General features: G+C 40.9%; 1 protein-coding gene across 5 annotated transcripts in view; it reads left to right on the forward strand.

Moving 5' to 3' along the window:
- Window positions 1-24,212, forward strand: part of AFF2 (ALF transcription elongation factor 2) — a 473,113-nt gene that overhangs the window by 138,150 nt on the left and 310,751 nt on the right. For 3 of the 5 annotated variants that reach the window (XM_074323510.1, XM_074323509.1, XM_074323511.1), the window contains 2 exons: window positions 10,482-10,614; window positions 20,175-21,035. In XM_074323510.1, the coding sequence (XP_074179611.1) occupies window positions 10,482-10,614; window positions 20,175-21,035 (994 nt within the window). The remainder of the gene's footprint in view (window positions 1-10,481; window positions 10,615-20,174; window positions 21,036-24,212) is intronic. The other 2 variants (XM_074323508.1, XM_019712671.2) reach the window with 1 other exon arrangement.

A 24,212-nucleotide genomic window follows, 5' to 3' on the forward strand; every position in this document is an offset into this window, starting at 1 on the left:
CCTGATATTTAATGGGCATAGAGAGGAAATACTTCGGGCAGCTTTTTCTTAATTTGAAAGACAGAGTTGTTCTGTGTAGGTTGGCTGCAGAAGCAACAGGTATGGAGCTGGGGGCGTGGCACATGGGCTAGATCCAGGGTAGAGTGGGGCTGGACAAGGGACCACCAGGAGGTGAGGGCCAACCCAAGCCTTCGGCAGCCAAGCAGGGTACCCGGCCAGCCACAAGGCAGAATTCAAACCAGCCACAAAGTCCTTTTGAGCCACTGCAAATAGTCAAAGCCCGTCACCACGTCCTTTCATGTGGATCCATGGAACCATTTCTGATTATGGAAAGCTTACATTTCCTTGAAGGAGATCAAGATTTGGATCTAGCAGCTCTTTAAAGCTCAGCATTAGCACGGACTGATTCTTTTAGAGAGAGAATCATAAATGAGATCATTTGAAGTTGACACTGAAGCGTGCATGAAGAAACACTGGAAGGATACACAGGAATGTAATAAAAAAAAAATGTTACCTCTGATTGGCAATGGGAAAACATGGTACATGCTGACAAGAGTGGAAATAAGAACATTTTATATCATTTTGATTTTACATAGTTTTAGTTTTTGAAACTATTCGGAAGTCATATAAATACCTTTACTATATTCATTCTCTGCGTATTTTCTTGGCTTGTGGTATCCACTCCAGGCCCTTACTAGTCTTCAGGAAGTATTTTTGAAAGCTCCTGATCATGCAGTTGTTTGAAGCTGTCTCAGTTTGAATGTAAGGTGCTTGTAAGTCATTGGTTTGTGTTACCAGTGGGTCAATGAGCTAGAAGGAGTGATAGCAAAGTCTCATTTTTAACAAATGGATCAGACCTAGAGTTTTGTTTTTTTTAAGATTTTATTGGGGAAGGGGAACAGGACTTTATTGGGGAACAGTGTGTACTTCCAGGACTTTTTTCCAAGTCAAGTTGTTGTCCTTTCAATCTTAGTTGTGGAGGGTGCCGTTCAGCTTCAAGTTGTTGTCCTTTCAGTCTTAGTTGTGGAGGGTGCAGCTCAGCTCCAGGTCCAGTTGCCGCTGTTAGTTGCAGGGGCGCAGCCCACTATCCCATGGAGTCAAACCGGCAACCTTGTGGTTGAGAGGATGCACTCCAACCAACTGAGCCATCTGGGAGCTCAGCGGCAGCTCAGCTCAAGGTGCTGTGTTCAATCTTAGTTGCAGGGGGCAGAGCCCACCATCCCTTGCGGGACTCGAGGAATTGAACTGGCAACCTTGTGGTTGAGAACCCACTGGCCCATGTGGGAATCGAACCGGCAGCCTTCGGAGTTAGGAGCATGGAGCTCCAACTGCCTGAGCCACCAGGTCGGCCCAGAGTTATTTTTTAGATGATTGTCTATAATAATGGAAATCAGACACTAAACTTAAGAAACTGTTACAAAAGCAGAAAAGAAACTCAGGGATGCTTAGATAGCTGTTGTGCAATGGAGTCTTCTTGTAGTGGGGTGTTGAGTATGGAAGAGGAGGGGTGCTTGACATGAGGTTGAGGAAGATAAAGGTGCTTGGTTGTAAAGGGATAACTAACACATTCTAAGCTGCCTAGGAGAGGAGGGAAGTAACACTCGCTGGGGAGACAGACACCTCTCCCAAGCAGTCAGGGATATTGGACCATGTCTCTCAGTCAACAGTTATATTGTGCAAGGACAAAAGAATTTAATTTCACTGGAAAGACTGCCATGGAAGTACATTTTAACAGGTTTCTAGAAAGTTATTGATAATGCTGACACTACTACAGGCAGATGGGAACTTCTGAGTTGTCAGAGTCATGGTCATTCTATAGAAAAGTGGCATTTCCATTAAAATGGAATCCTGTAAAAAATGGAATTTTAGTGCACTCATAATATTGTTGATAATCAATATCCATTTGAGTGTTTACCCATGCTTGCTATTCTGAGAACACTGTGTAACACCATGCTTCAAAAGGCCCTTGTAAGCTGAGATATTCTGCAGGGAGTTCAGATTTTAGACATACCGCCTGAATCAATGGCACTAGGTGCTTTGTGTGAGCAGAGCTTCAATGTATGTATGTGCCTTCTCTTCTACCTACTAGCATCTTCTTTTTGCCTAAGAGGAGGGGTTTTGGGTTCTGGCAGCCTCAGCAGTTATTCTGCTTGCACCACTTACTAATCGTGTAATGTTGGGCATGTCAACCTGTCTGGGTCTTATGTGCCTCAGTTTCCTAATCTACAAAGGGAGGATGAGAGTACCTCAGCAGAGTTTCTGTAAGGATTAAATAAGATAATAATCATAAATTGCCTAGCATTGTGTCTGGCATGGAGCAAGGAATCAACAGAGAGTAGCTATTAGTGAATTGTTGTTCTGAATAACACGTCTATTCTTATAATAACTGCTTTTCACCTTTAAGGCATTTCTGCCAACATATATCAGCAATGTAGATTTCTGCATAATAGAATACATCTGATCCCTCAAGGGGCCTGGTTCTTGATTTATCTTCATGTTAAGTCCATCCGATTTTGATATGCCCAGACAGATCCAATAAAAAAGTTTATATGTGAATGATTCTATCATGGGCAAAGACCAGAAGACCCATGCTGAGAGATTCCGATGCAATCGATCTGGCCTGTGACTCAGGGCATGGGGATTTATCAGGTCTTTCCTGGGTGATTCCCATGTGCAGTCACAATTGAGAACCAGATTACAGAAGATTGGTAAAATTTAGAAATATTGTAAATTAAAAAGTTCTTATTTTAAACCTCATGTCAATATTAATTTGTGAATTAAGTCCATGTATTAACTAATTTGGTTCCTGTATCTCAAAGATCATTTTTGATTCTATAGAGAAATATGTTCAGAGGCTATGTAATGAAATATACTTTACCCTAGTGTCTTATCTGAAAGACTTTAGACCTCAGTAGTAATGCAGTTTTGCCATAATTTTTATGGAGTAAAGAGAACTTGTGAAAGCTATATGTAAATATATTTGGCATATATAGGTCCTGTAGCAGTATCTCAGACTTTTTGAGAGAGCACTGGATTAGGAATGAAGAGAGTCGTGTCCTGGGTGCAGCGCTAACAGGCTAGATCATTTTCCTGAGCCTCAGCTTTCCATGCTTAAAAGAATAAAGAAACTGAGGCTTAGAGGCATAAAGCCATTTAGAAATGATCAATCAACTTGTAAGTGAAAGAGCCCTAGCCCCGATCTGAATCTGGATACCATCGTTTCTGGATACACTGCAAAGTTCTTTCGGAACAACAGAGGCTGTTTTGTTGGTTGCTGTCAGTTTAGGTTTTTACTAGGTTTTTCCCATTCCTCGATGCATTTAATTATCGTTGCAGCTTGAGTATTTGGTATTTGTTAGAGGTAGTACACCATTTGAGCTGTTTGGGCTTTTGATTAGCTGTTTAGACTAGTCAAAATAATTTTGTTCTAATCCTAAATCAAATATTTTTTTTAAATGTTTTCCTCACGATGTCTGTATTTGACATTGCTGTACATGACTTAGAAGCCACAGACCTTTCCCTTAAGGAGTAAAAAGTCTAATGGGAGACATAGAGAACCCCAGTTAAATAAATATAAACTCACAAGGTTAACCCCCCTTAATTAGCATGGTGTAACATAGGCTGAAGAATATTCGTATAGTGAAATATTATTCAGTTATACAAACGAATGATGTAGTGATCCATGCAACAAGGTGGATGAACCTTCAAAACATGTCGCTCAGTGAAACAAGCCAGGCATAAAAGACTACATATTGTGTAACTCTACACGTATAAAATATCCAGAATAACCAAATTCATTCTGAGAGAAAGATTAGTGGTTGCTTAGGGCTGAGCTGGATGGGAGGATTAAGGGAGGTGGTGATAACTAAAGGGTGCAGGGCGTCTTTTAGGGGTGATGAAAATACTTTAAAATTATATCATGGTGATATTTGCAAATCTCTGAGTATACCGAAAACCACTCAACACTGAATTGAACACTTTAATGGGTGAATTGAATGGTATGTAAATTATTTCTCAATAAAGCTGTTATAATCGAGAGAGAGAGAGAGAGAGAGAGAGAGAGAGAGAGAGAGAGAGAATATAAGTGTGTGTGGGGACTAGAAGAGAAGGGGAGTAGGTGAGACAGAAACAAGACAAGAGGAGAGTGGTTCTTAGAATGTCTACATGACCCCACTGGAGGATGATTTGACAAGGTTTCTGGATGAGCTGAATCTTTGCTTCCGTTTTCAGAGGTGAAGGGAATTGGGTATCCCCAAGGTGCCCCTGCAGAATATTAAGCCTGTTTCCTGCCAAGACTTACAGAATATTGGTGTATACCTTGTTTTGTAAAGCACAGATTTAAGGGGACTCTAAGAATAAGCACTGGCTTATTTCCCTAAGACCTAAAGAAGTTGGCATGGCCGAATGGGCAGCTGACAGATGTATAGAGTAAATGTCTTGTGTGTTTTCTCTCTTTTTCCTCTCTCTCTCTCTCTCTCTCTCTCTCTCTCTCTCTCTCTTTCTCTCTCTCTCTGTCTCTCCAATCCTCATTGTCAATAGGGAGAGAGTCCATTTGCTGAAGAGTCTTGCTTTCAGATATGACTTAGAGGTTCTACTAATTTTAGAAACTCCTTTCAAGGCCATGTTCACATTTCCAGATCCAAGTTTCTCATGTGTCTTTGCTATGTGTGTAAAATAATTATGGCCTTCTTAAAAAAATCTGTTTAAAACAGTTTTGAATTTAGCACTTTACATTTAAGTGCTATGGATATTAGCAGATGAAGTAAGTACATAGCTTGGGGGCGACTTTGAAGATATTGAATAGCAGAGCTTCTCTTTTTTTTAACTGATAGAAACTATGCAGAGATATTAGGTCAGTGTTAAATTCAAAATAGATCTAGACATTGAAAAAAAGTACCACTTGGAATTCTGGCACATGTAGTAAGTATGAACATCTACAAATTTTACAGAAGGCAGAAATTCATTCAGGAGAACCAGGACGGAAGTATAGCTTGCTTCCCTTGGGTGAATTTAATATATATTTTTATGCTTTTACAAAGATATTTGTGAAAATAAAGGTATTTTAGTGCCAGTTGGATTAGAAAACAAGTGAGATTGAATTATTTACCTTCGTATACATCATTACTACAGTAAATCTGTAGTAGTTAGCAGTCTTTTAAAACAAACTTGTCATTTTAAAATATCAGTGTTTTTTTTCATGTTTCCCCAACTAGCTTTGTAAAATAACCTAATTAGGTAAACAATGATTATTAAACTTCATAAAATATACAAACCGAATGGATTTAAACTGGTTTTTATTCTCCCTCACTCAGCTTCTCCCCACAGATGTAGTTAATTTTTACAATCCCTTCAGGGAATGTACATTTTCATGTAAGGAAACTAATGGTTTTTCTATACTCGAATCCAAATTAAATTCCTAAAGTTTTTCCCTAATGGCAATTTCTAATAAAATACAGTCCTAAGGAAAGTTGACCAACGGAGTGCAAATGAGACAACTATTTACTTTTGACTGTGATGGCAACATGGGAGGCAGAGGGGGCAAACCATGGGGTATTAGGAAGAGAACTAGTCTGGGAACTGGAAGACCTGGGTCCCCGCCTCCAAGTTCTGACACAAACTTGCTGTGAGGCCCATTACCTTTCTGAGCTCAATTTCCTCAGCTGCAGCATGAAGGGAACAGAGCTAGATGAGTGCTGAAATTCCTTCCTGCTCCAACGGTCTCTGTTCTAAAAGACTAGCCTGCATTGTCAGCCGGCTGTGCTACCACTGTGAGCTAAGGAAGATGGAATACTGGATTTGTTTGGATATATCCCCAGACGTGGAATTGCTGGATCATAAGGGAATTCTAGTTTTCATTTTTTGAGGAACCTCCATACTGTTTTCCATAGTGGCTGCACCAATTTGCAATCCCACCAACAGTGCACAAGGGTTCCCTTTTCTCCCCATCCTCGCCAGCACTTGTTGTTTTTTTATTTATTGGGTACTAGACTTATCGGGGGGATCACTTCATAAATTATATAAATATCTAACCACTATGCTGTATGCCTGAAACTAATATAAAATAATACTGAATGTCAACTATAATAGAAAAATAAAAAAAATGAAAAATAAAGTCTACTTGGAAATAAAAAAGTGATTTTTTTATAAAAGATGGCACAATGAAACATTCTCAATCTCGGTGAATCTACAATGTGCTCTTGATTTTATCACCCCATGAATGCACCTCTAATGATGAAAATGGGAGTTACCTGTGTACAAGGTCAGATTTAATTAAAAGGATAGGAGAGTATCTAAGAAAAGGAGAAGAGGGGAAGAAATCAGTTGGACTTGAAGATGGAAGAGACACACATTCATATCTTCCTTTGCAGTTATTTTCATGAGGTCTTGGGACAGCGCTTCTAGTTTCAGGAAGGCCTTAGTTTCCGCCTCTGTTAACAAGGGCAGTTTCTCTGTTACAGGAAGTCAGGGAAACAGGTGGGTGAAATCAGAGCTAATATAAAAGCCCCATTCTGGAGAGAAACTTCCGACCATCACCCCTTATGCTGGAGTAACGGTACAGTACGACCTCGTTTTATTGCACCGCCTGTTGTTTTGCTTTACTGATATTGCGTTTTTCACAAATTGAAGGCAAGACCCCTCCACCAGCAAAAAGATTACAACTTGCTTTGTTGAGATACTCATTTTATTGCAGTGGTCTGGAACCCGCCGTATATCCAAGGTATGGCTGTAATTCAATGAAACTTGTGGTTCTTTCTGTCTTTTTCCTATCAGCTAGGGCAGATGTCAGTGAAGCAGAGATTCCAAAGAGATAGGCTGTAGAGAGAAAAACCAAAAGCCTGTGGTTAATTAAAAGTCAATTGAGTTTTGACTGTTCAGTGGTTTTTATATCACCACAATGTGACAAATTTCATTGTATCTCTGGAGAAAAATGTTGGAAGAACATCCTAACTTGCTAAGAGTGGCGAGTCCTTGAGTTGAGCTTTTTGGCTCAACTTCCCAATATGAAAGTGGGTTATCACACTGGTTGGACCAATTCACCCTGTCCTCATTAGTGTAAGTAAACTTGAATTATTTAGACAATATGATGATTAATTCTGATTTTCGGCTTGTGTACATCTTTGTGGGCTGTGGAATCTTTTTTTTCCCCCTTTGGAAAACAAGCCCGGGAGTGTAAAGGTACATCACACCATCAGGGGACAGACATATACTTTCCTGTGGCCTCTGCAGGGCTCACAGGTTCAAACACAACCTGCCTGAATTCTAAGAACTTTAATTGAGTAGATAAAGAGGTCCTCATAATTATAAACTGCAGTAGGTATAACAAGAGGCTAAATACATAGCTGTGGTTTTAATTAGCTGGTGCTTCAAATTAGTAATTTTGGTTTCAGTCAAATCAGTGACATTCTACACTGTGAAAGCCTCATGTAGTTTATTCCTCATTATACCTCGCCATGTGAAGCTTTCAATATAACACCATGCTGAGCAAAAAAAGGAAAAAGTTGGAGAGATTTGGTTCCCTTCCAAAAGCAGTGGAACTCTATGGAGATTTAAATTCATTCTCGCCAGAGATATGAGAATTAACTGTTCTTTGTTATATGTGTTAAAAACTGCAGCAGGCAGTTTTCTTGCAACAGATAACACCCATGTGCACACTCAATCTGCTATTCAGATTTTCGTCTGGAATCTGGTAGCTAATGAACTGCTGGAAAATGCAGCCAAGAGCCTCGGAACAAATCAAGCCTGAGTAGAAAGCACCGAAAGTGCGTTGACTGTTGGCCACTTGAAGGGTTGTCATGCAAGTTGAAGCACGTTTCCGTTTCTTCTTCCGCTTTTTTTCCCTTCAGGGTTTTAATTATATCTTTCCCTCAGAGGAGATGGAAGGTAGTTTGCGAAGCCAAGAGACCAAAGTACTTCGGTTCTCTTCATGGAAGAATTAAATGTGATCTATAGGCCTGTCATTCTGGGCTGTCGGGTGCACGGACAGCTAGAAAACTGACATCTTGCTGGCATTTCTCGGAAGCAGGAGACTTGGGCTCTTGTTTCTCTGTTACGTGCTACAGCAGGCAAAGAACTTGTGTCCTTCTGCTTTGCAACGAACCCTCCTCTGACCCTGACTAAACACTGCTTTAACTGGTCCTCCACCCCTACCCCGACACCCTATCTTTTTCACATCTTGACAAATTGAGGATGGGCTTGGGTCAGGCACAGCCAGCATCTGGTGCTGAGGAGGTCAAATCTTGGGCTCCACACTCCATGGACTGAAGATGTTACTCTCCCTGGTCTGTTACACATCAGCTTCCAACACAAAGGCTTTGTGACACCTGGCAGCTGTGTGGGGTTCTGATCTCACCTTGGGAGTGGAAATGAGAGATGATGCTAGCAAACGTAACACCTGTGGGTAGCATCTGACGCTACGAATGATAGGCTGGCTTCCCGTATCTGGACTTGGCATCTTTCTTGGCCAGACAGGGCCCAGATGTGGGGCCGGGGTTTTGGGTAGAGCTCTGCAGGTTCTTTGTTTTTCCCAGACAGGGATAACATTTGCCGAGCATACTCATCAGTGGCCCAGTGAGCTCTTATGTATCTGGCATTGTTTGTATTATGATAGCATAATGTATATGTAAGCATCCTATATATGTTGCCACTATTTTTAAGATGGAGAAATGAAATGTTGTTCATCCGGAAGATCGGACTATCAAAGTCACTTTGAATTTGTCAGTTCAAGGATTCCTATGGAGAAAGGTGGATGATTAAGCGCAATAGCATCTTACTCTCCATGTATATCAATATCTAGTTAAGCTGCCATGGATATTTCATGCTCTGGGCTCTTATTTTGTAAATTAAAGTTATGCTCCTCATGAGCAAACGGGGCTACCAGTGATAGGCAGTAAGGTTTGGGATGTGTTCAAAACCTGTCGACTGTACTTTTGTATCAATGTTTCTCCTGTAATTCCTTTAGCTGTTATGTTCATTTGCATGTCAATTATCTAATTAAGTCTTAACATGGCAGTACTAATATAGGGAAGGAAAGCAGCATTTATATAGCACCTGCTAGGCATTTTATGTACATTCATATAATTTAAATTTGCCCAGCGTATATGTACTCAATTGGGGTAAGATTACAATCAAAAGCAGGGGGGAAAAAACCCTAATGAACAAAATAAAATCCACTGCGGTAAGACTTAGAGATTATAGTTTCTTATGCACTGTCTTGCAGGATGAAAAAAATAATTGTTTTCGTAATAAGAAAGCATTTCATTCTATAAAATCCAAGGGACCAGAATATGTCTTAGATAATGTCTGATCCTCCAACGGAAAACCCTGAAATGTGATGAGTGTCACAGAGTTACATGTGCTTGTAAAACATTTGTGCAGTTAGTCATTGAAGGCTGTTGACACCTCCTTTCATTGTTAATAGTTTATTGTAGAAGCCAGACCCTTTTCCTTGTCAAAAGTTTCCCAAAAAGGCTTTCAGTCACCCATGATGCAAACAATGAGAAGACCAAAACAATAATAGTAATAAAAATGAGTGTGAGTGATTGAGTGATTTGTTGTTTTTTGTTTGTTTGTTTGTTTTTATGGACTTCCAAAAATGTCCTTAAACTCTTCTGTGATTTCATCACAAAGGGCAAACTGTGGCTGTGGGCTCAGGACAGAATCCCAGACATCATTTCCCTTAGGGTTTTGTGACATCTGTGACTTCTCAGCCCTAGGCGGTTGGCAACACAGTGTAACTTGTATTCTGCACAGGGGGCTTGTCGTGCAGGGAGTCATGCAGGGTCTCTGCTCCCGCTCCCCATACAAGAACGCAGGATATGGCCAGGCCCAAAAGAAACACCCACGGAGCCATAGGTAGGGAAGTCATACCACTATGGTCTCACTGGAGGCTGGGTTCACAGGACGCGTGACCTGCTGTCGCTGTCCACTTTTCTGCCAACCAACCGACAATTCTCCTAGACTCTGCTCCTCGACTCTGCTCCTCTCTCCTCCTCTCTCCTCCGTAGCCACAGCAGTTATATTAGTGGTTCACTGGTTACAGCCGACGGCCAACCAGCCACAGCTCACGGCCATCCAATCACTGTTGATGATCATTTACTACCTGAGCCAGCACCTTTCCACATGAGGCCAAGAGCCTGGAAACTGCTCATTGGGGCTCTGTCCCCACAGGGCTGATTTTGGGGGGAGTCTGTAATTGTAGTAATCAAGCAAGAACAAGAGAAGAGGGAGGATTCTGCCATACTTAAGTGGTCATAAATGGCATTTCTAATAATCAAGTTTCTGTTTTCTTCCGTATTCCAAAGGTCTGGTCAGGAACTTAAATCCATTGGAAATAAAGGAAAAGATTCTCTGATCTCTATGCAGCATCAATTTGGGTAGCCTTGACGTGGATTTTTTCCTTCTTATTGATAACAAGGGAGATCTAAATGACTTACATGACTAATCAATATATTTCTCCTTTTGTCTTTTTCTTTTCATATTAGTCACTATGAACAAGACCGCAGTGCACTTAAAAAAAGGGAATGGGAGCGGAGGAATCAAGAAGTCCAGCAAGAAGACGATCTCTTTTCTTCAGGATTTGATCTTTTTGGGGAGCCCTACAAGGTAGCTGAATATGTATGTAATTTATCTTTCTGGAAAATCGTTGCTTGTTACATTTTGGAACGCACTAACCAACATTCAATCTGTTTCCAAAGCACCCAAAGCATTTCCAGGAGAATATAGTTTACAAATGAACTGTATACATACACTGTATTGGCGGGCAATTGTAAGTTTCTGAGGAAGTTTTCAGAGACAGATTTCATCTTCTTTGGTGAGCACAGTAAGATTTGAAAGCGACTTGTGAGACTTCCTGTCTCCAAGGAGTTCTTTACTGCCCAACACTTCCTACAGCAAGGAATGGCCCCTTGACACTTTCTCCCACTTTGATTATCAGCAAACTATGTCTATTTCTCCTCCCAATAAGTGCCATCCATCGCAAGGCCACTGCTTCCTTTTCCAATTTAGGTTGTTAGCAGCTGTTCAGTGGTTTGAGTGCTCTTTGAAAATTACCGTTCTGGGAGAAAGGGAAAAGCCAATCATTTTTTCCTGGTGGTTAATAATCATGGGTTAGGAGACCGCCTCAAGTTGAGGGACAGCGTAGCTAGGTTGAATTGCTAGTGGTATTCTGGCTAGTGTGTCTCTAATAACGATCATACTGCTATGTCTTCAAGTAGGGATTTCACAATGACTTCCTCTGAACTTTGAATTTGGGGTGGAGGTTGGGGGCAGAATCTCATTAAATTGCTGGCAGCTGGTTAGGTTTTAATGAAATTTCGTAGCGATGTAATTTCTGTAATGAAACAAAAACGACGTAAGAGGTAAAACAAAAATTGAGTTGTGATTTTAGAAGAGCACTACTTAGTGACTTTTGGAAAAGGAAAGTCCTTAATGAGGACTGCAGAGGCACAGACACTGCTTTGGGATAGAGAGTAAGCTGTTTGAATTGGTGACTAATGAGACGGGAATCTTGCTGCCTTGTTCAGAATAAGTAAGAAGCTCTTGATGGACACACTTAGGTGTCTTCCATGTTTGATAAGTCTGACAAAGAGATTTAAGTCCTCTACACTACTAGTTTTCAATTTGTCAATAATTGTACAATTCTTTCAAAAGCAATTTTTTTCTCTCTCAATCAATTTAATTCTTACAACCCCTTTGAATGTGTATATTTAGAAATATGATTAGTTTAATAAGCATGTATTTGAAGCCCACTATGTGCTAGTCACATCTTAGACAAGTACAAAGGAGGGTAAGACATGGTCCCTGCCTTCAAGGAATTCCTTGCCCACTGACAAAGCTCATGAACGAGTGAGGGCATGACTGCATGGTAATTGCTAGAGAGATAGGCAGGGGAAAGATTCGTGAAGACTTTGTACCTCATACCAAGGAGTTTGGACATGATTCTGTACACAAGAGAAGTCATTGCAAGTTTTTAAGTCAAGGCATGGCTGGAACAGACCAAGAATTTAAAAAGATAATGTTGAAAGTGTGGAGAATGGCCCAGAGGAAAGTAAACTAGAGACAGGTAAAGGCTATTGTTGTTGGCTGAAGGGAGTTTACGACAGGCAGGATTTCATGTAGAACAAGGGAGTTGTAATGATAGGACTGGGTGTCTGATTGGATGTGGGGAGTGTGGGATACAAATGAATGAGTTCCATCTTTTTGACTTGAGAGGATGGTGGTATTAGCAGGTTGTTCAGGAGTACAGGGTTGGTGCTTATAGAGAAAAAAATAATTCTGTTTTGAGCATGTTGGGTTTGAGAGGCCAGTGGGATATCAAGGGAGAGATACCCAGTAGGCATTGGATATATAGAGATCTGGAGCTAATGAGAGTGGTCATGAGAGAGAGTTAGGTGCTATCGTGTAGGTGGCAATGGAACCTGTGAGACTGAATATTATCACTGAGTCAGATTACTGAGTAAGAACAAAGAGAGAATCTTGAGGAGTAGCAACATTTAAGGGGTAAAATAGGTGATAAAAGCAGAGGCCAGGAAAGGAAACTGAAAAGGGGTGAATGATCATAGAAGTAGGAAGAGAACTAGGAGAGTCATTTAATAGAAACCAAAGGAATAAGGGATTTATGGAGGAGGGATTTGTTAGTTACATGTGCCATAGAGGTCAGGAAAGGTCAGGAATGGAAAGTGGCTGTTGGATTTGGCACTTAAGGGGTAATTAGCGACCTTACGGGGAGTTGATTTATTTGTTGTTGGTTGTGGTCATTGTGAGAAGCCAAACTGCCAGGGATTGAAGAGTAAATGGCAAGTACTAGTACAGTAAAGAAACAAAGGCAGTGAATGTAGACTTGACCTTGCAGAGAGTTTTTCTATGGAGGAAGGAAGAGACATTATATGGAAGAAAACGTTTTTAAAGTGAAAGAAACTTGAACAAGTTTAGAGATTGATGGGAAGGAACCAATGTCAATGAATAAGGAGGGGTGAATTTACAGGAGGGAGAGCTGAGGATAAGTAGAGCAAGATCCCAGAGGAGATGAGAAAATACAAAACCAAGAGCATGTGAAGAGTGATGAACCATGGGAAGGAAGATGGGAATGGAATATTAGGATGAGAACAAAGCAGGAGAGTGGGAGGAAGATTGAGGGCAGGTCAAGAAGTCGTGGCTTCCTTTTTTTTCTCCAGAAAATGGAAGGGAGGTCAAAGGATGATAGATGCCTCATCCCTTCTTGAGAAAAAGGAACAACCTGATGAGTTTTACATGTTATACCTGGATGGGTTAGAAAAATGAACTTGACTCAAAGGGCTCATCCTTAAAATTCAATATCTGTTTCATACTCAACAATATCACAAGGTGTAGAATCCTGGGTATAGTCCCCCTTTTATAATTTCAAGTCCTGTTCCTTTAATGGTCTTATACCTTTAAGGTAAATGCCATCTCTTGTTGACAAGGACTGTTATATAGGTGCGTGTTTATTTTTAGATGTAAGCAGTGTATTTTTGAGTAGGCAGTTAAAAAATCTGTTGTCATTGTTGTCAGAAGTTTTCAAAAGCCGTCTGTCTTGATACATCAAGGGTGCATCAGGTAGAGACACGGGTGGGAACATTAGGCTAGTGTGGGGCCGGGACTCTTATGTAATTAGTAACCTGTTGCCTTTATGCTTCTTGATGAGGAAGCCACTTTGTTCTTGAGTCAAGACTATGAAGGAAAGGAATAATGCTAACAGTTGATGACCTAACAGTTAATGCTAACTGTCTTTCACTGCTGTTTTGATGATCAGTTGCCATTTTGTGCTACTTCCATGTTCAGGGTTCTCTGTGTGATCCCTGGAGAGTATGCCTCTCCTTTTACCCATATACAATATCTGATGTGCACCTCCCAAAACTTCTCATGCCTGTACTGGTGTGAACATCCTTGGAAAAGCTTGACATACCCTTTGCAATGGGAGTTCTAGAGCTGGCCCATGACCCACTGGTAGAGATGAAGGCATATCACAACTCTTTCTTAGGGTTGTGGTGGGAAATGCTTATCAAATTAAAAATCAAAAGTCCTGTGGTGAATCAGTACTTGCAGGCAACTTCTTGCTACCGAAAATGCCTCGATCACTTATCCATCTGTGTCAGTGGTTATAAACTAGCTAATGAACACCAGCGCCTAGGACCCACTGCCCTTTCTTGGCCGAAAGAAGAAATGATGATCTCTCATGTTCCTGGCTGATTTCTTTCCTTTCCTCTACCACTCTCAGTATGCGAAGAATGCTGACCCCTCCTAGAGTTCGTTGGTGGGTAACCAATCTGTGTGGCTGTTTTGTTGCTTATACCTTTCAAATTTGAGTGTGCTGTGCTGATGAGAAGGATGTCTTTAAAAAGTGCTTGAAAAATGTGACATGTCTAGATTAGTGAGGAAAGATCCGGAAGGATGAGGAATTCTCATGTATCAAGTGCCTACTTGTGCCAGGCGCTGTGATAGGGCTTTATATCTATACTTGTTTAGTCCTTACAACAACTGGAGTAGGCAATTTCTCGATGTTTCACATGAGGAATTTGGGACTCAGAGAGGTGAGGTGGCTTCTCTGCCGCTTCATATCCATGTATGTGGTGAATCTGGACTAGTTCTGCGTGATTCTGTATCTGTAACCGGAAGATGTTTATATCCTCTGACAGGAAGTCAGAAGACCCAATAAGCTTACCTCCTGTGTGACTTTGGGGAAGAAACTTCTTTTCTCTGACCTATAGTTTTTCTCCTCTCTGAAGTAATAACACCTGATAATAAAATAATACCTGATAACAATAACAGCAGCAAACATTGATAGCTCTTCACAGCTCAACAAGAATGAGGAAACTGAGGCACAGACAGGTTAAGTGGCTTACACAAGGCCATTTGGGTCGGGGCAGGTAGAAGCCAGATTGAGACTGGAGCTGCTCTGCTGACTTACACGGTTGTCGTAAGAATCAAGTCAAACAACCCAAGAACCCTTGCCCAGAAATCTGTAAAGTGCTGTGCAAATTCAAGGTATTATTATTATTTTAATTAGAGTAAAGAAAGAAATAGCAACTTACAGCTTAGAGAGATCAACTGTGAAAACATAAGAATTAGAAAAAAGGAATTACTAAATCGCATACCGTAGCTCCAATGAAATAAAAAGAAAAAAAAAGAAACTTAAAACTTATTTTGTTACTTGTATTAAAAAGAAACACTATGGGACAATAGCCTCTAGCACATTAATCTTTCAATGAAATTATACTACCAATTTGTACATAGCATTAGACGCAAACTGAGGCAACTTTGCACTTCCTGAAGTAATGAGAGGCGGAAAGCTTAAATGAAGGAGTGCTGTTAGTCATGAGCCACAAACTAGACATGTAATTTATGCCTGAAAATACTTGGAAAATGCATTTCCTTGATGATGGAGAAATTGTGATTACTTAGAAAATAATGGCTGCAGCAGTTACCTTTAAGGAATCAACCAATTATGTAGAATGAGAAGTAAAGAATTGGCCAAATTGAAAGAAGCCTGTAATTGATTGAAATGGCTAGATTTCATTTTTGCCATTTTTATAATGTTCAATCAGGACTGCCCAGAACACCTTGTTCCTTAATAAGATTACGAAGACTGGAGGGTGAAAAAGAACCTTTAGTGTGAACCAGAATTGCTATGATGTATAATGAGAGTACATTTTGTAGGTGTGCATAAATGTATTTCAGGCCCCATTGGGTTTTCTATCCAGTGGATATCATATCTACAGCTTGAGAAATTTAAAAACTGGTTGACAGTTACCTACCTCCAATGGTGGGAGGGCGGGGTTGACTCTGGCTACCTGGACTGTCCTGTTATTTATTGGAGATTGTTGAAATGATGGACTTCTTGAGGCTGTGTCTGTGTGTCCTCTGTGCCTAACCCTGCCTCGTGAATGGTTTGAATTTACCAGTATGTGTCTTAAGAATGAGCATGGTAATTCCTACTTGTAGCCACAGCACGTCTGTTATGCAAAACATATGGATCTTCCTTCAATCAGCAACACAGAAAGTGTCACCAGTGAACTCAACCTTGAACTGTCTGCTCTGCAGTTCCGGTCCCAAGTCCCTTTGAGACAATTCCTCCATGAGGAAGCTAGTCTAAGGGAATTGACATCCCTCCATTCCTCCGGGTTATTCCAGCGTCACTCCTATGTCATTAGTGTTCAGGAAAGCCCTGCACTTGGAGCTATTAGCTTAGCCCCCTAAATCCACATGCAGACATGCTTTCCCTGGGTTAGACTTTAATGCAATGCTCTTGCTTTTTAGTCATCATAAGGAAAAGCCATGTGAAGACCATCTTTGCATTTTGTGTAAAATTGGTGCTGAAAAATTGTATTGTGCAAAGATTCTTGTAACCAAACCAATGAGAGGAATTCCTTGCCACGTTTTAGTATCCAGTAATCACTTGTCTCATTTAACCAATTAGGCTATGCTTCCTTCTATCAGGCAAAGAGAATTCTATAAGCTCTGAGCTTTTCCTTATTGCCTTAGCTACCAAGAAACTCAAAGTTCTTTTGTTGTTTTGGTTTATATACCACATATCAGTGAAATCACATGGTTCTCTGCTTTTTCTATCTGACTTATTTCGCTCAGCATTACACTCTCAAGATCCATCCATGTTGTCACAAATGTTCCTATATCATCTTTTCTTACTCATAGACACAGACAATGGTTTGGTGGTTGCCAGAGGGTAAGGGGGGTGGGGGGTGGGGGGTGGGAGATGAGGGTAAGGGGGATCAAATATATGGTGATGGAAGGAGAACTGACTCTGGGTGATGAACACACAATGGGATTTATAGATGATGTAATACAGAATTGTACACCTGAAATCTATGTAATTTTACTAACAATTGTCACCTCAATAAATTTAATAAAAAAAAAAAAAAGAAACTCAAAGTTCAATTTAATGTTCAGTCATAGTAACCAACTTAGCTTGACTATTGCTTTTCTATTTATGTACTCCAAGCCATTGCAAATCCTTTCTTTTGATGTAGGCAGCTTATGAATTATAATTGGATTCTGTTCAATTCAGCAACAATTTATCGAGTACTTAATATGCACCATACGTGGTGCTAAGTCTTGAAGATAGAAAGGTGAATAAAAGGTGGTCTCTGAAAGTTAAGAGCTCATAGTTTTATGCAGGAAAAGAAATCATTCCTTTAGTATATTCTATATAGTAGGGGGTCTATTTTCTAGACTTATTTTCAGAACTTTCAATTTTCCTCTAATTTTACTCATGTACACATCGTTTTCAGCATTGGCCAGTTTAGAACTTCTAATTTCAAACATGTTTTAAAACCTAGAGGTGGAAGAAAATATATAGGCATGCATCAGAAACTCAGATCATTATAACAATGGATATAAATGAAGAGACATTAAAGCCAAACTAAGATTCTCCCCATTGAAGTAAAGATGAGCATGTCCCTTTTATTTACTGCTGAACAGGATCAGGGATGTGATTAGCTTGCTTGCAAGCAAATGGGCCTTGACGTTTTGAGTCCTGATGAGGTAGGCCTAGAGAGAGCAAATTACTTCTCCGGGCTTTGAGGTATCATGGTGGTCTCTGTGATATCATGGGGCAATGTTTTGATTCTGTAGATCTCAGTTTCAATGAAAGGTCAATGAACTTTCCATGAAAGTCAAGTAAACTTCCAACGAAAGTGCAATAAATTGAACTTTGAGCTTCCTGGGAGCTAAGGCAAAAAGGGAAAGCTCATGGGTTATAGAATTCTCTGTCTGATGGAAGGAAGTATATCGTAACTCACCGAAGAAGACAATGAAAAATGAAGGCATTTAAAATGGGAAATGAAACAGCGTTATTTCCCCTTGGTGGGTCCCATCCTGGAAGATAGCCAGGCATTAGTGTTCATTAGGTAATCATTAGGTGGCCCTAGAGGTAAATTGCGGGAGATGCCAGAACAACTCCTTGCATCAAATTCTTCCTGGGCTCTCAGCTCAATGAAATCTCTTTGTTCTGAATTTAGGGATTGAATAGAGAAACCAGTTTTGGCTGCTGCCCAAATAGTTCATTGTGCAACTCTGTTGAAGAGGAGACTGCTGTATATATAAAGAGTTTATTCTTGCCTTAGCGGAAAAGTAATTTCTGACAGTAAATTGACAGAGCTAGGGCCTTTAGGGAATAAAAGTGATTTCCACCCATCTTTATTAAATATGCCTTTCAAATATACTTCTGAAGTGGAGCGATTTCTCAGCTGAGGATTATATGGAATGTTAATTGTTTAATCACTACTTCAGCACTAAGGTTGCATGTAATGCAATATAAGATGTTCTTGAGAATAAGAAAACTAAGTTGACATATGTTTATTTGATTTCTAAAATTCCCCATCCCCCACATACCCCTATTAGCATATATTTAGTACACTTTTCCTTAATCTTTGAAATCAGATTTCCCTCACTGCCCTCATTTCTTTGGAAGTGTCTTCTATTAATATGATTTAGCACGTGATGTGACTTGGCTACTGTATACAGTATATGGAGTTCATGTTAATAATGAACTCAAGGTTTCCAGTTCGAATCTCTCTTTGGTTGTTCCTTCTTGTTATCCTTTGCTGGCTCCTCTTCTTCTCCCAGTCTCTTAAAGGTTGATGTTTTCCAGGGCTCTCTCCCGAGCCCAGTCTTCTCATTCTACATTTTCTTTCCCTGGGTGATTTCATCCATTCTCGGCACTTCACTCTCCATTCGTTTGCACACTCTCCATCTTCACATACAGAGCACAGCACACAGCCACAACCTCGGTTTAGACCGAGATACCCGACTTGGACAGGCACACTATCTGTGTACGTCAGGAGACTGGGCTGTGTCAAGGGCGTGCGAGAAACCTTAGATGTTAAATACCTGTCTTCACTGGAGATTATACCAACAGGGAGGTGGTCACCCCCTCCTGTGCATGGAAATCATGCCTATCGCTCCTGGGACATAAAGGCTACATAGAGTGGGCATCTTCCCCACCCAGTGGCCCTGCTGCCACGTGGCTCCTTGGATGCCAGTAGCCTTGTTTCATTGCAAATTCTTGAGCCAGGATAGTACAGGTTAGGCACAAAGAAATCCTTTGTCCTTCTGAATTCAACAGCTTGTTTGGAGGACATCTTTAGCAGGTAAAGAGAATAAGAAAAAGTCACTTTCAAAGTTGAAAAGCTGAGCTTTCATCAGAGTCACTTGCAAGTATATAGCTCTCCACCATTTCTCAGTTATGTAAAGCTGTGCTTTTTATATTACAAAAAGAAAATTGCAGGGACTTAATTATTTTAAAAACAATCACAGTCATTGTAATAAGACTAGTATATCCTATGGGGGATGGTATAGCTGGTATGTTGGTTGTCCATAAAATGATTCAGTTGCCAACATCACTTTGAAAATCTGACTGTGTTTTGATTTACTTACGCTGCAGTACAAATTCTTAAATACATTTTTTTCTAAGTCGTTGAAAACACACAGGAGAGCTTGAGTCACTGTTGATGAACAGTTACATTTCAAAGTAAACGAGCATGAATCCTCAATATGTAAACACAGTTGCCCCCAGAATATGTAGGCTGACAACAGTAATTTATAGTCCTTTGATTGAAAGGAATTAGATTCGCTTTAGTCGTAAGTTAACCCAATTATTATACGTGTTGTTTAATCCCATGCCTTTTCTAAACTGAAAGTAGTCATGATGGCACTATTTAACTGACTTCCTTAATCAATGGGCTAGGCCTTTTTCACAGTATAATGCAGGGCAAAGGGCAGATGTGTCAAGAAGAACCATAAGTCGAACATTCCTTTATGATTCCAATGGTCAGTAAGCAGAAGTTGTAAATCCCCATGTAGAATATAGCAGTTCAGCTCATCTGACCTAAAATAAGTTATTTTGCTCATAACATTCAGAAACGACATAATTTAAAACTTTCTCCCGATGAGTCTGTTTAAGGACAGGCCAGGGGGCCTACAAACGTTAATCACACAGCTCACTCCAAGAAGCTGTTTCAATAGCATTATTGATTTTTTTTTCTTACATAGCACATGAAAAGTATGAAATTATATAGCAGCATAAGAATTTTAAAGAACCCTATATGGTAGTCTACTTAGAACATCTGTTTGAAACATTAACATTAGGAAACACAAACCTATTCATTCTCTCTCCTCCCACCCCCATCTTTTTGTTATTTTAGACAAACAAAGGCGATGCCCTTGCCAACCGAGTCCAGAACACGCTGGGAAACTATGATGAAATGAAGGATTTGCTAATTAACCATTCTAATCAGAATCATCTAGTGGGAATCCCAAAGAATTCCGTGCCCCAGACTCCCATCAACAAAAATGAACCAAGCTTTTTTCCAGAACAAAATAACCGAATGATCCCACCTCACCAGGATAACACTCACCCCTCGGCACCAATGCCTCCACCTTCTGTTGTGATACTGAATTCGACTCTGATACACAGCAACAGGAAATCCAAACCTGATCGGTCACGAGATAGTCATAACGCTAGCATTGCTCCAGCCAGCCAGGCCAGTAGTCAGCCAAATAAGATGCAGCCGTCGACGCAGGACCAGCCCCAAGCCAGACTGGAAGACTTCTTTGTCTACCCAGCTGAACAGCCCCAAGGTGGAGCAGTCGAAGGGTCAAACCCCTCAGCAAAGGAAGACAGTAATCTCAAGTCCAGTGGAGGGGATGTGTTCAAAGAAATCTTTCAATCCAACTTACCAGAAGAATCTGAATTTACGGTGCAGGCACCTGGGTCTCCCCTGGTTGCCTCCTCCTTGTTGGCTCCCAGCAGTGGCCTTTCAGTTCAAAATTTCCCACCGGGGCTTTACTGCAAAACCAGCATGGGACAGCAAAAACCAACCGCGTATGTCAGACCCATGGATGGCCAGGACCAGGCACCTGACGTCTCTCCCACACTGAAACCTTCGATTGAATTTGAGAACAGCTTTGGGAATCTGTCATTTGGATCCCTCTTGGATGGAAAACCCAGTGCAGCCAGTTCAAAGACTAAACTGCCAAAGTACACGATTCTCCAAACAAGTGAAGTAAGTAATTTTTAAGTTTTGTTTTGTTTCTTTTTTTTTTTTTTCAGTTCACTGCTCTAACCTCTAGAATCAAATATTCACCAGCAGCTCTTATTTACCGTCTTGAGCCATACATGAGACTCTTCAAGGTCAGTCTGAGTCTCGATCTTCTGTCACTTGTGACTTGACTCATTAACACGGCAAATACAGTTAAATCTCCATAATTTGGAATGACGAAGGACAAGGTCAGTCTGAGTGACTGAAAGGTTGGACTTATAAACTAGTTTCAGACAATGCATTTGTAGTATTATGTACAAATTAATAGCACTGGAGATTTTTATTGGTCGTAACCAGTATGAGGTCCATGAAAAGATTGTGAGTCACCATAGGCCTTGACTAGCCAATAGCATATCATAGACACAAAACACAGAAGTTCCTTAAGGTACAAGAGTCTACACGTGTGATTTGCTGGAACCAGAAGTGGAAGGCCTTCTTTAAGAATCTTAGCTTCTTGAGTACTTGCAGGGCTATTCCTTGGCAAGTTCTTATGTTATCTTCTGTAGCCCTCCATCTTCTTTTCTGCATCCCCTTCTTCCACAGGTACCTACATAACCCTCTTACACTACCATGATTCCTTCTGTCAAAGCGAAAGGCATTATGCTCAACCAAAACCCCACTGGGTTTAGAATGACTAAATGTCATACCCATCTCAGGAATCATGGCCTTGAAAAAGAGAAGTCCCAAGGGACCAAAGCCTCTCCTAAACGAACAAATCGCTAATGATTGGATCTCAGGCCTTGTGGCCCCTGGGTGGGGGCATATATTGGGTACCCCTCACATACCACCGTGTATGCGGCTGCCTACTACACTTCGATCGCTTGATGGAAGAAGCCACTGCTTTTAGATTGGATTCCTGTGCTGGGGACTAAAAGCTTGAAAAGACACAGAGGAAGAAAGTAGGTTGAAATTCTTACTCATTAGGAGTCACAGACAGTGTGTATGGTTGCAGATTCCAAGTTAGTGTGTCTGGATGAGAAAAGTCTGACCATATGTGCCCTCTGGCTTTTCTTCCTTTCTTCATACTCAGCAGATGTGGTGATTTCAGAGGACGACGGGAACGCACAGGAAGGGAGGACTGGGGTTGGTTGTGTTTTCTGAATGCGTATTTTTAATATTGTTTCATTCCTGAGGCAGTTTTTCTTTTTGTGTCATCATTCATCAAGTCTTGTCAAGCTTCCTCCTAAGTATCTCCCCGATCTGTCACCTCGTCACCCTCACTGCCTTCAAATCGCCCATGAGCATCTCTCACTGGACTGCTGCAATAGCCCCTCCTATCTGGTGTCCACCCCCTCTAGTCTCACCTCTCTTCCAAACCATCGTCCATACAGGCTGATCTAACAGGCAGACCTGGCCATGTTAATCCCTTGCTTTGGGTTCTTCAATGTCTTCTCATTACTTCCAGGACAAATTTCAGATTTCTTAGCTCCACGTACAAAGCTCTTCACGCTCTGATTTCACACTCCCTTTCTGATGTCATATTTCACTACTTCTTCATAAGCAGATGAAGTCCCAGCCATGTGGAAATACCTGCGGTTCCCCGTCATATCATGCTTTACCATGCTTCCTTGCTTTTGTGCCTACTGTCCCTTCAGCATACAGTGTCTGTCCTTACCCTCCCTTGTTTTCCTGGTGAAGTCCTGTTTCTCCTTCAAGTCTACTCAGTTGTCACTTTCTCTGTGAAAACTTCCCTGATTTCACCAGGCTTAATGACAAACTGCTTCTTCTGGGATCCTCTAGCGCCTTGTACACACCTTGACTGGCACTTTTTGATTGTATTCTAGGTACTCGTTTATGTTTCTGTCCCCACTACTAGACTGTGAGCTCCTCATTGAGAGCAAGGAGTGTCTAATTCTTCTCTGTATCCCAAATGTCTAGCAAATGCCTGGCACATAGTAGATGCTCAATAAATGTTAGTTGAATGAATGAATTTCAAAAATGGTTACTTGATTACCTGTTCTTAGCCATAATGTTAATCAGATAACATGAACAAAGGGAAACAACTGCTAGAAAACCCATCCTCAATTATATTTCTTTACTTGTACTCTGTCTGCCTGTGTCTTATTCTGCTCTGCTTCTGCTCAGTCATTTGCAAATCCTAATCCCAGTTTCCACTGGATGGCTTACTACAGCACTGTAAGACTTAAATACCCCAAAGAAACCTGCTTTGAAACAGGAGTATAATGGGAAGCTGAGATGTCATTTCCGCCCCCTTCTCTTGCCTTGGTGTCTGCCGTTATTCCTTCCTTACAAGGCAGTGTCATCATTCAGGACTGGTCTGGAAATAGCACTGGCCCATCAAGAGGTATGACAGCCTGTGTCCATATCTCATTAACAGAGTGACAGGTCACAGTTCCAGTGAGAGCCTTTCTTTTGTAGTCCTCTCTCTTATATATTCACAACATGGCTGACCCATATTCAGAAAGGGCTTCAGGTGTTTGCTCAGTGCTCTGGCACACCAATGAGAGGTACATTTTCAAAGAGAGTCTGAGCTATCATTCACTTGGGAGATGATGATCTAAGAAGCGGCTTATGTGCATGCAGCCTTCAGAGTCGGACAGTATGTCCAGACTTTGGTAGAACCTTGTATGAGACATGGGCCAGGTGCCATGAAGTCATGATAAGAGATCAGTGAAAAAAGTACTTCTTTAAAATATAGAAAGGATTTGAAAGAGGGGTAGAGGGAAGCTTAGGGCCCTACAGTCAGGAGAAGAAACAGACTTCAAGGGTGATGTGAAAACCAAAAATGACAGGAAAGGAAGTGAGAGGTGAGACAGCCTCACAAAGAGAGCTTAGAAGGGTGTAGATTAAAACGTGAGCATAAATATAGGCAGGGTGGAGCATGATGGAGCTTTGGACCTAATGGAATTTATGTGGCTAAAACTCGGATGAAGTCTGGAAATTCACTCTATTAAATCTTGATGCACTTTTCAAAAGCACTTAGCATTAGAATTCAGCCCCAGTCCCTGGCGCCAAGAGTTCCAGGCATTGGATTCTGGGTCCCTAGTCAAAGCAGCCATCTTTGATGAGTGGTAGCATTACTTTGAATTATTACTAAAAAGGCATGTCCATAGAACAATCACAGGATTTCTTTGAGCATTCCCGACTCTTAATGCTGGCTCTAGTGACCGGAGGTTGACA

Source organism: Rhinolophus sinicus, chromosome X (genome assembly GCF_036562045.2).
Source record: "Rhinolophus sinicus isolate RSC01 chromosome X, ASM3656204v1, whole genome shotgun sequence".
NCBI classification, from domain to species: domain Eukaryota; kingdom Metazoa; phylum Chordata; class Mammalia; order Chiroptera; family Rhinolophidae; genus Rhinolophus; species Rhinolophus sinicus.